The sequence below is a fragment of the Centrocercus urophasianus genome, unplaced genomic scaffold (genome assembly GCF_019232065.1).
Source record: "Centrocercus urophasianus isolate 14NV4802_14NV808 unplaced genomic scaffold, USGS_Curo_1.0 seq_41, whole genome shotgun sequence".
Taxonomy (NCBI): domain Eukaryota; kingdom Metazoa; phylum Chordata; class Aves; order Galliformes; family Phasianidae; genus Centrocercus; species Centrocercus urophasianus.
In genome coordinates this window covers 3,072,321-3,088,420 of record NW_024884989.1, presented here as the reverse complement: position 1 = coordinate 3,088,420, position 16,100 = coordinate 3,072,321, and the positions used below count along the sequence as shown (strand labels likewise).

The following is a 16,100-nucleotide window of genomic DNA, read 5'->3' as shown; positions in this document are numbered from 1 at the left end:
CTGCATGTGACTAATGGCTATCAGTGTTGGCCTTCTTAATAACCTGACGATAGCTGGCTGGAATGAAAACCAAGATGGTCAGGTTGGGGATCTGCCTGGAAGCGAGGATGGCTCTCAGTGCAAACATAGGCTTTGCTTTATGGGATGGGGATTTATGCAGTCATATGCACTCCTCTTCTTCCCAAAATACAGTAACTGCTCCCACTGTTCAGTGTTTTCAATGTTTTGTACCTACTGGTATTTTTGCCAGTGTCTGTTTAGCCTAACTGCTGCTGTATTTGTGAAAGTACTGATTAAGTGCTCTAACATCTTTCTGTTTCAACAGGGTACGTGAAGCTGCTATGACAAGTTTAATGAAAGTGACGCTTTTGCTGGTTCAGAATGAAGCAGAGTTAATTAATGCCAACATGTATGTTACTTGTTCTCTTTTTGTCTTATCTCTTATAATTGCATTCCAGTCCATACAAGGAAGTATTGCTTATATACTGTATGCTTACTCCTCTGTTGAGCATATGGAACCTTTGATAGAAATGCATGGATTTTACACCACGTTAGATGCTGACAATATTGTATCTGTGTTTCAGAGAGGCTTACCTCAATGAGAAAAAGTGGGTGGCAGTCTCACTTTACAAATACAGTGCATCTGTGAGATCTGGTCTGTACTTGCAGCCTCTGTGCACGCTGCCAGCATTATTCACTTAAATAGAATAGGAATTCACCCACTTACACAGAGCACTCACTGCATCATTGGTTTGGAATGTGGTGAAATGTGAAAATGAATTTGTTTTCATTTCTGTCATCTGTATGGAATTATTAACAAGGAAATACATTAAAAACAAAATTTACACTGAGATTCAGATTTTTGATTTCATGAGTATTTGTTCATATTCCTAATGGTGAATGCGATTTTTAAGTACAGCTTGAGGTGAAGCAAGATAGATGATGGTTCATGGACAGAGCATGCCTGTGTTGGCTGAACAGCTGCATGATTTCTAGATTTAAAAACAAGTGAATGACTGTTGGTTGGTGATTCAGACACTTGGTGAATCAGGTGGATTCTAGGAATGCAGCACTCAGCCAATGCCTGCTGTCCAGGGGTTTCCTCCTGTTGGACTTACGCAGAAATTATTGCATCAAACTTAAAAGAGAATCCTTCCATCTTGATTAAAAGAGAGAGAATCTCATTTGTTTGGTGTTGTAGGTCTTACTGTAGCTGAAAGAGTTCTAGCTCTTTCTGATGTCTTAGTTTTCCTGTTGAAGCTGTAAAGCACCTTGTAACACAGTTTTATAGCGCAGAGTTTAATTATGGATGCAGAGTAATTGGGATTCAGTTAAATAACTAACCAGAGCTGAATCCTCATGTGGGACAGATAATTTGGGAATAGACCTTGTCTACTGGTACGTCTGCAGTTTTGTACTTGAGAATGTGCTTTTCCCAAGGTTCCTGTCCTGTTTCCATCTGAAATGTTCATCCAGTCCATAAAGCACCATTGTATATTCTCAGATGAAAGGTGATATGTGAATATGCTGTGTAACGTTAGAGTCGTGGCATTTTTTGATTGATACATGGGACATAGATTCTAAATATTCTGTCACCATTTTGATTTCTTAAATCCTCTGCATATTCATCACAAAGCGTTAAACCAGACTTCTTTCATGTTGGTATGATTTTGATATTGCTGCAGTGATTTCAATACACATTCTACTCATTATATATGATGAATTGTTCTCTCTCACTCTCTCTTTCTATTTTTTATAGCTGCAAACAGATAATGTGTTGGCTGGCCCAACAGTCAGCTGAAAAAATTGATAAGTTTCGAGCTCATGCAGGATCTGTGTTCCTTACTCTGCTACACTTCGACAGTCCTCCAGTTCCACACATACCTCATCGAGAAGAACTAGAGAGGATATTTCCAAGGTAGTAGATTGAAGAAGCTTTCCTGAATCAGTGGAAATAAAATGTTTGTTTTATTGGGGAATATTTGGTGCTGTTTGTGAAAATTTCATTGAACTGTTCAATGAATACATGTAAGCATACAAAACAGACCCACAGAAAAGAACTTGTGGCATGAGTGTCTGTGAAAACCATGATTTCATAAGGAGAGAAGGTGTTCATGGTAATGCTGCTGATGTCTTCCTCTGGATCAGCTCCAATAATTTCTGAACCCACTGGCCGGTTTCATGGTAGGTTAGGGATGGTAGGGGTCATGTCTGCAGGGATAGTTTGGTTGTAAGGAACTTTCAGAGATCAAGTCCAACTGTCTGAGCACTTCAGGACTAACCAAAAATGAAAGCATGTTGTAAAGGGCATTATTCACATGTCTCTTAAGCACTGGATGAAAGAGTAGTTGCTTTTTCAGCATAGAGAAAAGTCCTTTGGAAAAGGAAACTGTGGTTCAAATGCTGTATCTGAAACAGGACATGGAGTTGAACAGCGCTTTGCTGACTGTAGTCTTGGTGATTGTTTTCCTCATGCAGCAATGATTGATTTGGGGTTTTTAGGTAACTCAGAGGCTTTCTTCACTGATGTTGCTTGAGGAACTATCATAGCACTGTATGAAGATGGAAGTACACACAGGCAAAATTATTTCTTTTTTTTCCTTTTCCCTTGCCCCAGGTCAGAGGCCAAAACTCTAAACTGGAATGCTGCATCAGAAGCTTTCCCTCGAATCACCCAGCTTTTAGGTTTGCCTGCATACCAATATTATGTGCTTTTGGGTCTCTCGGTGTCTGTTGGTGGATTAACAGAGACAACGGTAAGAAAGTAGAGTGGCTTCCCTGTTTGGTAGGAGGATGTGTTTATTTAATGCCTGCTTTTAACTCTTATTAAAAATATCCTGAAAGTATTTAGGATATTAATTATTAGTTGTCAGTATGTGTTTACTGCATGTATAGAAAATACAGTTTTTGTTTTGATGTGATTTCTTGAAAAGTGCCATTGAGGTATCAAGAAGTACATTATGAAGCACTGCCTATCATTCAAATGTCAAACTGCACCTCTGAGCTTCGCAATCTCTACTTCATTCTTCTGAGTACAAACTTCTTCCTTATCACTGGTTTTGGTATTCCCTCATGCTGCCACAATCTTCAAGACTTCAATTATCCTTCTGTCCTTCTTCTACAGTTTGTGTTACTTTCAGAATTATTTATTTCAAGGTATTTGACTTGGTTTAGCTGAGCACGTTATGCGTATGAGAACAATATATTGCAGTAAGGGCACAATTCTATACACACTGCAAAGAAACAATGATCAGCAACAGAATATTTTGGTCTGTCAGTCTTTAAATTGCAGAGGTCTTCTAGGAGCTGATGGTGGTCTAAAGCAGCAGTCAGTATGCAGTCAGTGATTGAGGGTTTCTGAATCAAAGTGCAGTCTGTAAATAAGTACACTGGAGGAGTGGAGGTGGCAGGAAATGCAGTTTTTGTTGAGAGAACAGCTCCTGCTGCTCACGGGAGGAGGAGGTCATCGTTCTGTTGTCTCCTATGGCTGCCACTTCTCAGGCTTACCAGGACTGTTTGGAGTGCATCCAAGTGATGGGGTTTGCCTGGTGCCATAGGTTTTGAATTTGTGATCCAAAGATTTCCAGATCCCTGGGGGCTTCATGGAACTGAGGATCTGGTGTCTGCAGCATCATGTATTTAAGGCAATTTTGACAATTCTGATGTTTCTAAATGTCGACTAATTGGATAGAAACGACTATTTTTGGAAGTTTGAAAACATACGTTTATTGGTTGGTGACAATAATTAGTGGATAGACAATGTAACTCTTAGCAGATTTTTATAATAGCAGATGTGCGCATGGAATTCAGCTTGCAGTCAAACAGCTAATTACTGGAGGCTCCACCAAAACCAAAGTTATTCTTGTAAGCATAAAAGGGGAGGAAAGTGGTGGGGGAGCAGACAGTCTGACTGCTACCAAGGTCAGATGAAAATTCTTATTCAACGTTCTATTTTTTTTCTTTAAGTTCAGTTTGTGCTCAGTTTTGTGAAGTGCAAACACTCGGGTGCTGGTAGCAGCCCTGCCTGCTGCCATCCATCAGTGTATTTTAGGGAAACCTCCTGTGCTTCTTTCAAAACTGCAATTTTGAAACGTTAACTTTCTGTGACCCTGTGCTCATCCTCAGCACTGAGGCCTTGTTCTGGTTCAGATATTCTCAGGGGGTTTGGCCCTGGAAACAAAGCGACCTCATTCTTTTTTTGAGCCAAATAGAAGAGCAGGAGAGGCTGGAAGTGTGTGCTATTTACACTTGGGATTAAGCAGTGTGTTGTGCTTTACATTTAATACTTACAGTGTGATGTATAAATTACAATCGATGACTCTTGTAGTGACTTGTTTGAAACGATTCCATCCACGCCAGTAGTGATCTTTGTTGAATATCCAGGGATTCATTTAAAACGTAAATTGACAATTTGAAGAGCTGCTCCTATTAAATCCGTATGAAAGAAGTAAATTTAAAAACTATTAAGTATGTGTTCTGCAGTGCTGTGTTCTGCAATCACTTCTTTCTTCCCTCTCTCACTTAAGAAAACTGAGTACACAAATGCAGACTTGGATATAAAAGTTAGAAAGTTCAGCTTTCTCATATGCTGCATGACCACAGGCTTTTAGGTTTGTCTTTACATCTCCTCAGGGTGTTGGTGGAAGATGGCTGTGCTGTAGTTCAGTCACTGGCCTTCCTTCTATAGTTAAAAATTGCCCAGCAGTACATTTAGTGAGGGCAGCTCTTTACATTTGCTGAGATGTGCTGCATGGAGTATCTCAGAGCCGTTGTGGTGGCAGTGGTTGCTGAAAGCATTCCAGCATTTTGAGTGAGGAGGAAAAACAGAAGGTGTTGTTCCCTTTGGCATTCGGCAGCACTGCTGTGTGCGCTTCCTGTGTAAAAGCATCCTCCATAGTTGTATGTATGGCCTGCGGTGATGTGTGTTTCTTACAGCTGCATAAATATCCTCCCAGGACACAGGGATGTGAACTGAGCAACAGTGTCCTTTCTGCAGGTCACAACTGCTGTAGTTTCAGGGCTTGGGGTGTAATTTCACTATTGTTGAACCACACGGCATGCAGAATTTTGTCTGGTGATTCTCCTCCCCCCCATACAAACTGCAGAGTGTTTCTGGTTTGGGATATGGTTTGGAGAAAACATTATTGGACTTTGATCAGATATGTTAGTTGGGACAAATGAAAATATTCGGACATTCGTAGGTATGAAAAGTGAGAACAGCATCCAGTTCTGAACCACCTGGTTGTGGTGAATTGATGCGTGTTGCATTTGAGTGAACAGCCTGGAATGTCACTTTCCTAAATGACAGCCCTCCAGCAAAATACACGAAGAGTCATTTCTGGCATCCTTTTTTACAAAGAAAGAAATAGTGCGAGTTGTTATATTCCCACTTTTCTTAAAACATCCCTGACTTCAGCCCTACTTATGGCCCTCCAAAGACTTCGTGAGTTATAAGGAGTGTTCTGGGTAGAATGAAGGAGACACAGTTTTGCTTGTACTAAAACTTGAATGATGTGCAGTGTTTTTTTTTGTTACTGGGAAAACAGAGCACTGCAGTGCTGTACGTTTGTCAGGGTTAGAAATGATCCCAAGCCAGTGTTACTGAGCGCTGCCATCGCGCCTTCCAGACATGTTACAGGAATGTTTGCACTTTCTCTGTAGGTCTTTCTCTGTTTCAGTGCTTCTTTGAAGGCTGAAGCTTTTAGCAGCCATCTGTAGATAAAAACACTGCTTTTGTAGGAGCTCTTCCTGTAGTTTCTCATTTGCCTTCTGTCTGTGCTGAGGTAGGTGCAGAAGGCTGAATGCTTTCCAGTTCTGCTCTTCTCCCCTCTCCCTAGAGCCGTACTTGTGGCCTCTGTGCAGATGCTTTTTTCCTTCCTTATGTTCTGGAGTTGCTGTGTATTTCAACTGTGCTACTGGATGCCTGTTAAGATACCAGGGCTTCTAAGGAGACTGGGCTTAGGTGCAAGACCTTTAGGGCATGTGGGTCTCCGGAGCATCTTCAGTGCTGTATCATCCTTTCTCAATGTGCCACACAGAGGGCTTTCAAGATAGGAATGCAAGGAATCACAGCCCTTCTGGGGATCAGGCATCTGTAGAGCTGACAGGCAGCTGAGGTTCCAATGTTCAGCTGTAAATCAAATGTCTGAGTCCATTTCCTTTGAACAAATCCACCCCGCCATTGCCTCAGGACTATTTTCAGAAGTATTGTACTTCAGTTTTACAGCAAGCTGATTGGGAAATGTTTTTGTGACAGCTTATTTAGACACTTTATTTATCCTGAGCTGTGTGTGCTTCTCCCCTTGCTGTAGCTGCACTTCTTAATGGCCTCGCTCGTACTTTTCCCCTGGTTCCAGCATTAAAATCCATGGTTTTACCACCAAATAAGGGGCCCTGTGCTTCATTACCTCCTGCTGGCTGAAGCGATGGCAGAGTTGGGCCTTGGCAAACTGCTGTGTTTCCTAAGAACAAGGTTATTGTCCTTGTCCAGGGCTCCTCTGGAGTTCCTACCCAATGCTGTCTGAGCTCCAACCTGTTAACCTCCTGATTTCCTTTCCCACTCCTCATGCAGCCACCCCAGGGAAAGGTGTGCATTTGCCAGTGTGAATTCTGTGTTGTGCCAGTGAGGAAAAATTCTGGAGATGTTCTCTGTAAGTCCTTGTGAGCGCTGGGGTGGTGGCTCAGGTGCTCTTTGGAGGCTGTCTGCATTAAAAAGGAAGCATTCATCTGAGGAGGAAATAGGGATGTAGAATGTTTGGTCTGGTATTAAATGGGGAGGTTGGTGGCCCTGCATGTGGCAGGGGGGTTGGAGATTCGTGACCCTTGAGGTCCCTTCCAACCCTGGCCATTCTGTGATCCTGTGAACGTTGATAAAGTGTTACCTTGTGCTAAGGTTCCATTGGTCTGCACTGTCTATTTGAAAAATGTCCTGGTTTAAAATCTGCTGAGCAGTAGTGGTCTGTCCAGTCCACACCTTTACTTTGGTATGGCTTTATCTTCCTTCTGCAGTTTTTCTGATTACCCTGCTGTGTCTCAGTTCTGCACAGCCTCCAAATGGTCCACATGTAGGTGTGCCCCTTTTCTTTTATATAGAACAAATAGCTGAAGTAGCATCCAGTGCAACGCTGCAGGTGAGGACCCTCAATTGCCCTGAAGTTTAATTGCAGATAGTCCAGAGGGACTGCACACAGCTGAACCTTAAACACAGCACCGAAACCTCCACCTGCTGCTGCTCTGAACTGGCTGATTCCCATCTGAAATTAAACCAGGTGTCCTTATTTCTGAGGTGGCTTTAGTTTTTAACTGAGTTTACTTCTGGCTTGTGTGCCCTGCTGGAAAGCACTGTGCTGTGAGAGCTCACTGCATTTTTCAGTCACATCAGCTTGTTCAATAAATGCTCAAAATGTTCAATAAACCCCCCAGAGTTCTTGCTTCTAACTGACAGAGCCATAACTCTAGCATTATTTAAAGCACAGCAGGATAATGATAGTGCTATAGGAATGTTTTATTTTGAAAGAAAAAAAATGAGGGATCTTTGATGTGGACTTTTTTGCTACAATGGCAAAAGTTACAAAGGGTTAAAAAAACCCACTTCGAACAAGGATTAATGAAAGCAAAATATAATCTTCCTGTCAAACGTTGGTACAGAATGCATGCGCTGTCAGAAGAGCAGCACAGGTGCACAGCACAGCAGGTCATTCCCTGAGCCTTGTTCTGAGCTTTCTTCTGCTGCAGCTCAGGTACTCTGCACAGAGCCTTTTTGACTACATGAAGAAAATCCAGAGCGATTCCAGCGCCATGGAGGGCTTCTGTGAGACACTGCTGAAGGTCTTTGAGGACAACCTGCGGAACGACCGGTAACTGCTTGGTTTCTGTATCTTGAACACAACCATTTGAAGTTGGATGCAGAGAGCATCTTCTTCCACTGTGCCTGAAGCACGTAAACCTGCCTTAATATCTTTGGTTTGGTACAGCACACCTTCGCTAAAGCTTGTAACAAAGAAGTGTTGGTAGAACGTTCTGCATGTGCTGTAGTTCAATATGAGGCACCATGTTTCAGCATCATGTTTTTCTACAGTGCAGTACTGGGGATTGACACTGCTGTGTGCTGTGCAGTGCAGTCTGTGCTTTATTTTGGCAGTGGTCTTTTCACATACACGTGAGGTATAATCATGATGTGAAGATTCTCCTTTACAGGTGATTCTTCCTGGCAGTTTATTTCTCTAAGCCTGGCGTACCAAACATGTACAATAGGTATTCCTTAGGAAGAAGAAAACAAACAACGTGGCTGTCAGCAGAATTTTAGATTGTATTTTTAGTAATTTTGTTCTTTTTGCAACTGCTGAAATAGAATCCATGAGTATAGATTTTTCCAACTGGCACATTGTGTGTTGGCTTATTTGATAAGAGGGCTTTGTGGCTTCTGATACATTTGATGGAATATGGTTAGATGCTAGAACATGTATGTATTTTTGCTACTGCTTTTAACTCTGTTTTCAGGACCCTGCCAGTTTAAACCAGGCATTTTGTTAATTAGCTCTTTTCCCTTTTGGCTGCAGCAGCATGTCCCCCTCTCAGCCAAGGAGGATGATTTAGCCAACACACAGAAGTTACCAAGCAACCCTCCTCTGTGCAAATTAGAGTTCTAATTTAAAGATGTAGGTAGATAGGAAGTTTCTTTCTTTGCTTCTAATTAAAAATAGCATATATATGTATGCCAAGAAGTTTATTTACATTGGTAAATTCTTTTCTTTCATCAGGGTGTCTGTGCCCCTACTGACGATGCTGGACCAAATGCTGGCAAACGGCTGTTTTGATATATTTACCATGCAGGGGAAGTAAGTTGCTGCAAGACTTCTTTGTTTGTTTTGCACTGTGCAACAGGGCTCTTAAATCTTAGGCTGCTGCTGAGCGTTGCTGTGGGTGTGAGTGCATGGGAGTCTGTGCAGATATATGGGTGTAATGCCTAAATGGCAGCTGTGATAAATTTTGGACCAGATAGCCTACAAAGGGTCTTATTAAAATCTTTGACTCTCATACCAGAGTAGAAGTTGGTTATTGGTTCATTGTGTAACGACCGGGACGTTAATCAAATTCACTTTGCTTTTACCTGGCCAGCATCAGAGCCAGCATCAGAGCCCTTTTCCAGCATCCTAAATAGCAGTGTTTTGTAGCATGTTCTTCACTGTGTTGGGAGCCTTTAGCAGTGACAGAATCCTGTTGTGGTGCTGCAAAATAGAATGCCTGCTGCCCATTGCTTCCAAGGCCTTACTGCTTTTCTTAATGTAACTCCACAGAAGTTAACCAAGATTCTAATAGGAAAAATAAGACAACAGTGCCCCAGATTTTCCATGTGGTGTTCTGCTTCTGGAAAGTATTTAGATCAGAATGGATAAATGTGAGTAAGGTACTCCAGTATTATCCATTGTGTGATTTTTGCAGATGTTTCAGAAAAGAACGATTTTAATTTCAATAATATTAAAATGTATTCCACAAACTCTCCTGAGCAGCATCTTGGCACATCTGCAGATACATGTGCAGAGCAATACAACGTGTATGCTGCCCTCATATGTGGTGGATTAGGATCTGCCGATTGGAGACTGATTTGAGCAGATGCATTTGAAATTATTTTATCACATAAAAAGTTTTAATTGAATCTGCTCTTGTTTTCGAGACTGTATTTAGATAGCCTGCCTTAATTCTGGCAGTACCTTTTTGAGTAAGAGTTTACATTTCATCAAATATTCACAGACAAAATGAGCATTGCAGTTGGGTTTGGTAATCATGCCATGGTCTGAAACGTGCAGCTCCTGGTGTTCTCTGCTGGGTAGGACAGTGGGTTGTGGTGTAAACCCCAGGTACAGACGGCCCCCCAGAGGGGTCACAAAGAGAAATGTGTGGTGGGATTATTGCTACTCACTGCTGTGTCAGTGAGACTCAGACTCAGCCCCGTGGTGCTGTTCTCATTCTTAGTTAAAAGGTTTGAAATGAAGTGCAGGAGGATTAGCAAGGTTGGGAGAGGTTTTGAAGTTGATCCAAATGAATTTGATTCCAGTTTGATGGTGAAGTCCAAAAAGAAAAGTAAAAAATTATTTATTACAGCCCAGTGGATCATTCTGATGGAAAGGAAATGAATGTTGGAACGGGGGGCATGAATTGCAGGAAATAATTACCATGTAAAAGGCTGCCCCTAAGGAAATTTGGAGATTGTAAGAGTTGGAGAATTTAGTTCCTGCATGTGATGATCTCTTGGTGATAGGTTACCCTGTGGTCAGAGGTGGCAATCATGAACTGCAGTGCTGAGCTTTGCTGTGCACTAAAAGAGCCTCTGTGCAGTGCATTTCACCATTCAGCTGGGCCCAGAATTGTATTGAGTACAATGTCTGCATTTTCTTACTTAGGCGTGTGCCATTTGGCTGCAGTTAAGGGATGGAGAAACGCAGATCCTGGCTCTGAGGCCTGTGCTGCTGGCTGGCACCTTCTTCTTTTTGTATAGAGCATGAACAAATGTGACTTCTGGGTCTGGATTCTTGAGTGGGACCAATTACCCACTTCTCCCAAGAACCGTGCTGTGAAAGTGCAGAAACAATGCAAAACGAGCCTGACGTTTCAGGCACTGCTTCGTGGCATGGAATCTGGTGCATTTGGATATGGATGCTTTCATGTAATGTCATCCTGGCTCCCATTTCTTCCCTCTTCTGCGTTTTTTACCAGTTGTGCTGAGTGGAGTGCAAGGGAATTGAGGGCTGTTGGGCAGCCTGCACCAGCATTATGCTTACACCAGCTGCTTAATAGTTAACTGCCACTTGATGAGAAGTAGTACTTACAGGGGCATTTTGAGGTTTAAAATGGACGTTGTGCAGTACAGTGGACATTTTAAATAATAATAATAGTTAAACATTAGCAACCCAAAGCAGGTAACGCTGTACATGGCTGAATTGCACCAGGATTGATGGCTGCTGGCTGGATCCCTTTTGCTGCTCCCTGGGAGCTCAGTGCACAGCTGAAGCAAAGTGCCACATGGTGTCAGCCCACCTCCCAGAGGGGTTTTCCTGCCCCCTCACACCTCAGTTTATGAAGTCCAGAATGCACAGCTTTACCTTTCTGCCATAGCTCTTAGCTGGACCTCACTGCGTTGTGACAATCTGCGTGCAGCAGGGCAGGTGGGCCTCTGGGGGGTTTCTCCTCTTCCTGCATTGTGAGGGCCTGTGGTTACAGTGACTGTGGGATCTGTGGGTGTACTGCTGGGCTCCTTTCTGTGCCAGGGCCCTGCTGGACCTTGCAGGGAGTAGAAGTCACAAAAGTCACAGTAAGCCCCTGGCTGGTGGTTGAAAATGAACCAGCTTTTGTGCCCCTCAGTTAATCAGAAGGCCATCAGGAGCAGCTTTGTTGGTGTTTTTGGCTTAGCTTGAAGCTGCACTGAGTTGTTCTGCCTGCTGTTTCTCAGGCTGTTACTTCTCTCTCATCCTGCAGCATTCATTCAGCAGCAGAGGTTCCTCTCCTGCACTTGGCAGCAATGTCTGGGGTTGCTTTCAGCACGCAGTAGTCAGCGTTGTGCTCACAAATGGTGCCAAAATGACGAGACTGGTTGTGGATGCCCCGTCCTTGGAGGTGTTCAAGGCCAGGTTGGATGGAGCCCTGGGCAGCCGGGTCTGGTATTAAATATGGAGGTTGGTGGCCCTGCATGTGGCAGGGAGCTGGAGCTTGGTGATCCTTGAGGTCCCTTGTAGCCCAAGCCATTCTATGCTTTCTAGGCGAGCTCCCTGCTGCTGGTAGGATGAGGAGTAGGGAGAGGATGTCCCCACTGACTGCACACTGATGATTTCTGTGTATCACATGTTTCTGTGGGCTTTACTGGAATAGCTACGCTCTTAGTGCCCAGTAAACCATGGTGCAAAGGAGCAGGGCAGCAGCTGTCCTCTGGTTTCACTGGCACCCCAGCTGATGTCCCAGGCCTTCCTGCATTGCCACGTGTGCCCAGCTGCCATTGTGGAAAGGTGCACACACTGATGCCTTTCCCCAGATGCAGACTCTGTTTCTGCTGGCACTGTGACCACACAGGAGAAGGAATTTTCTCAATTTCCTTTAAGGAGGCCAAGCTATTGGAGTCATCTGAGATCATACGTGAGTTAGGTGTAGTTATTACAAACGAAATTGGCAAATGACAGTGCATCTGTTCTAAACACAAAATGCTGCACATAAGGTTATGTGTACTAAATTTATTCCAGATGCTCTTGTTCCATTGGTCTCTTTGTTGCTGTACTCTGCTGCGATGTGCACGTTGCTGAACCAATTTAAAATCTCACCTAATTCAGTGTCACAGCTGTTCTGTGCTGAAAGCCAGGCATGTATTGCAGGTATTGTAGTTAGCTGTCCACACAATGTCTTTTTGTAATCGTGGGGGAGTGGGAGGAAGGGCAATTCCATCAAGGTAAGAAAAAAGCCTGTCTTAAGAAAGCAGATGCTCTTCCCCTCGTCCGCACGGACAACCCAATGTCTGTAGGCACACACAGACCCATGCAGAGCGATGCCTTTCTCGTAAGGTGTCTCATATGCAATTCCTTTTGGCACTTTTCTTAGTTCTCAAAATGTAGAAACAGTGCTGATGTGGCCATGGGCAATGGATGGCAAGGAATTTGCCCTTTCAGCATCCTGTGGGAGTATTTTAACTCAGCCTTGCTGAGGCCACATAGTTCTGAAAGCCACTATCAGCTCTAAAAACTTGTGTTGCCTCGGTGCCAACTTAGTAGATGTGTCAGCTTTTCTCTTTGTGTGCTTTTCAGGACAGTAATCACTGTTCTTTAGCTTCATGGATCTGTGGTTTGTTGTTCAGTTTTTTAACCAGATCCATACTTGCCATTGTGTGCCAGAATTTTGCTAAGATATATTTTTTTATTTAAGTGAAAAATTCGTTGTTCCTGCCTGTAAAACTACACGTAACAAGGCTCAGTCACTAACGTCACTCCTCTAACTGTCTTATTTTCTTGTTTTAATTGTAATGTTACTCAACACATTGCATTATACAGCACTTTTGAATAGTTCATATCCACAGTTTTGAATCACAGTAGCAGAAAATAAATGCTAGGTCTGCTGCTTTACCAACACAGTACAGTGAGATTTGCAGGCTGTGCCATCTAGAAGTCACTGTGTTCAGTTGCCAAAGATGAAATTGGATTGTTGGGTTTTGGTTTTTTTTTTTTTTGCATCTATTGCACTTCAGCTTTGAGTGCAGTGAGTAAAAGATTAAATAATTTGTACTGAAATAAAAGCAATTTTCCCTCTTTGCTTTTCTCTAATAGGTCCTTGAAATAGCACTAACAATACTTGTGTTTGTATGAGTGTCTGGGAAAGAGCTGTGAGAATTGCATTTCCCAGACTGCGTAGAAAAATAAAAAGAATTTGCTCACTCTATTTAAAGATGGCTTCATGACTGGTGCACTGAGCAGAACGGGAAGCCCAGTGTTTAATTACGTTGTCTGGAATCGCTAAAGGAATCCGGGCTTAAAGACTGGTGGAGTATTTAAGAACAGTGTTTATCCCCTTTTGTGCAAAGTTTGGTTAAGACTTTAGGGGACCACCAGGGCACCGCAGTGCTACGTGGAGCACTTCCCTTGTTACGGAATGTTGTAATTCCTGGCTCAGTGTTTCTGCTCATATGGTGCATTGCTGTAAACACAAGTCCGTGTGCACATAACGATGATGAGAAACGTAATTCACTCCTCAGCATGCAGGTAAAGTAATTCATACTGATTTCTTCACTTCCATTAAGAAATAATAATAGTGGTAAGTTGCCTAGTACTGTGGTAGTGGCCAAACTGCTGCGTGTTTAGCAAAAGCCCACCTCAGGCAGGGTGTGCTGCTGTGCAAGGCGCTGCAAACAGCTCTGGGCAGTGTCTTTCTTCTCTTTTGAATGTTAATTTGTCATCTTTACAGTCATCAGATGTATTTGAAATTCTGTGGCAATCCATTTCTCATCCTTTTCTCTTTCGCCTTTTCCAGCCATCCATTTCCAGTGAAGTTGCTTCACCTTTGTAAAGAAGAGATCAAAAGATCCAAAGACATCCGGAAACTTCGCTCCAGCATAGGAGTGTGAGTCACAGTCAGACAAACAGAGACATCTTTTGTCTGCTGGTGGTGATGGAAACGTAACACAGTAGGCACCAGATGGAATAAGGATGTAAATGAAAAATGCATACAGATACATGGGATAAGTTAAGTGGTTGGTCAAACGCATGAGAAGGATCAGAAAAGCATTAGCTGCTCTTAAAAGTGTTGTTTTTGAGGATGTGAGTCATTTCCTTACTGCTCATAGAGCTCAATTCAGGTGCTGCCAATGGAAGATACCTATGATTGAGTAGATCTCGCAGGTACACGAGAAATGGCTGAAAACACCAGCAAAATTATTACCTGGCTTTAGGGGGAAAAACCACCCAGCTCAGATAGCAGAGATGAAACCAAAACTGGATGAGGGGACAGAAAGACAAAGTGCTGCAAAGCTGAATGAATGTTCAGTGGTAGAATTGCCTTCAATTTCATTTCTCTGTTGACAATATTTTAAGACTGCAAGAATGCCAAAAATGAGAAGGAATCCATGTCTTTGTTTTTCACTCTTACCTCCATGATCTTTTATGTGAGAGAGTTTGATTCAAGATGGGCTGCCTTCAGTAGCTGTGAAATCACAGTTGTATTTGGCATAAATGTGTGGCATCTCAGTAACCCTTAAGAATTTCAGTGCACTCCCTCTCAGTGTTTGCTTTCCCACAGCACTTAGAATATCAGCTGAGATCTCCTGGGGACAGCAATGCTTCATTGTCTCCCCATGTTGTTTCTTTTAATGTATACCTTCATTCTGATCCTCAAAATGTACTTTTACAGTTATAGCATGAACAAATATTGCTTGAGATCCATATTTTCTTATGCTTTTCAGGTTTTGTGGCCTGATTCAATTTCAAGGAGATATGAGAGAGAAAGTTTTGTTTCAGCTACTTCTCCTCCTTTGCCATCCATTTCCTGTGGTAAGTCTTGAAGAAATTGCATAGTATCAGTTGCGTTACTTTAATATATATGAAGTTTAAAAATAAAATTAAGAATGTTGCTTTAATGCTCTTTGAAGAGACAGTGATGTAATACCAGGTTTTATTTCTCAAGGGTCTGTTCTCTGCTGTGCTGCCACCTGAAGCAGATTAAGTAACTGAAACAGGGCTCGAAAAATGAGCTACTGCTTCTGAGGATGTGCAGGAGAGGATTGTATGTGGGACAACATCGCAGGCATTAGAGTTGGTTTTTGTGTTGGCTTTTTTTGTCGCCGTAAAGTTTCTGGGAGAACATGAGGTCCATTGTACCAGATGTTGTAGGCCAGACTGGTGGCTGCTGTGGCAGCTGAACCCAGTAATGAGCTTCCAATGGCACTGGTGTTCAGGGCTTCATCTTGGAATGCTGCAGGAGTGCTGTGAGGAGGTGAGGAGAGGCAGCTCCAGCCCTCATGTGGTGCAGGAGAAGCAGGGGCTGTCAGATACCACTGCGAGGGCACATAAAAATGTGGCACTGCATGCCCTGGTTTCTGGCCAATACAAACCTACACTGTTTATTTTAGCACTGATTCCGTTGGTGTCCAGGGCAAAATAATATGGTGCTCAGCAAAGCTGGATGCTTTGGAGTTTTGGTCCAAACGTTTCCATGCTGTGTTCCCTTGCTCCAGAAAGAGAACTTTGCAGGAGGGGCAATGTAAGAACTGAAGATAAATCATTTCATGTTTACTTCATGATATATTTATCTTTTAATAGAGCAGACGATTTAAATTTGCACCACTGCTCAGGAAATATGCCTATAATTTCTTTGCCTCTCTTTAGTTACCATCAGGCTTCCTTGACCAAAAAAAAAAAAAAAAAAAAAAAATAATAATAATTTGTTCCTGTTAGAGTTTTGCAGTCTTCCATGTAGTGTCTTTCCACGCACTGTATCTCAGGAACCAGCCTTGCTTGCTTTTTCTTTATGTGCATCACATTGCAACTAAACAGTGCTCTGGGAAAAAATCTTGGGTAACTGCTGCTGGATGCTGGGGTCTAAAAACTAATGTTACACAGCCTCTGGGGTGAGGAACA

The 16,100-nt window shown here is 42.7% G+C and overlaps 1 protein-coding gene across 1 annotated transcript in view; it reads left to right on the top strand.

Moving 5' to 3' along the window:
- TBCD (tubulin folding cofactor D) overlaps positions 1 to 16,100 on the top strand; it is a 108,974-nt gene that overhangs the window by 88,643 nt on the left and 4,231 nt on the right. Inside the window, exons 31-37 of the mRNA XM_042833226.1 lie at positions 326 to 409; positions 1,760 to 1,918; positions 2,618 to 2,756; positions 7,735 to 7,856; positions 8,760 to 8,837; positions 13,999 to 14,088; positions 14,927 to 15,014. Coding sequence (XP_042689160.1) covers positions 326 to 409; positions 1,760 to 1,918; positions 2,618 to 2,756; positions 7,735 to 7,856; positions 8,760 to 8,837; positions 13,999 to 14,088; positions 14,927 to 15,014 — 760 coding nt within the window. The remainder of the gene's footprint in view (positions 1 to 325; positions 410 to 1,759; positions 1,919 to 2,617; positions 2,757 to 7,734; positions 7,857 to 8,759; positions 8,838 to 13,998; positions 14,089 to 14,926; positions 15,015 to 16,100) is intronic.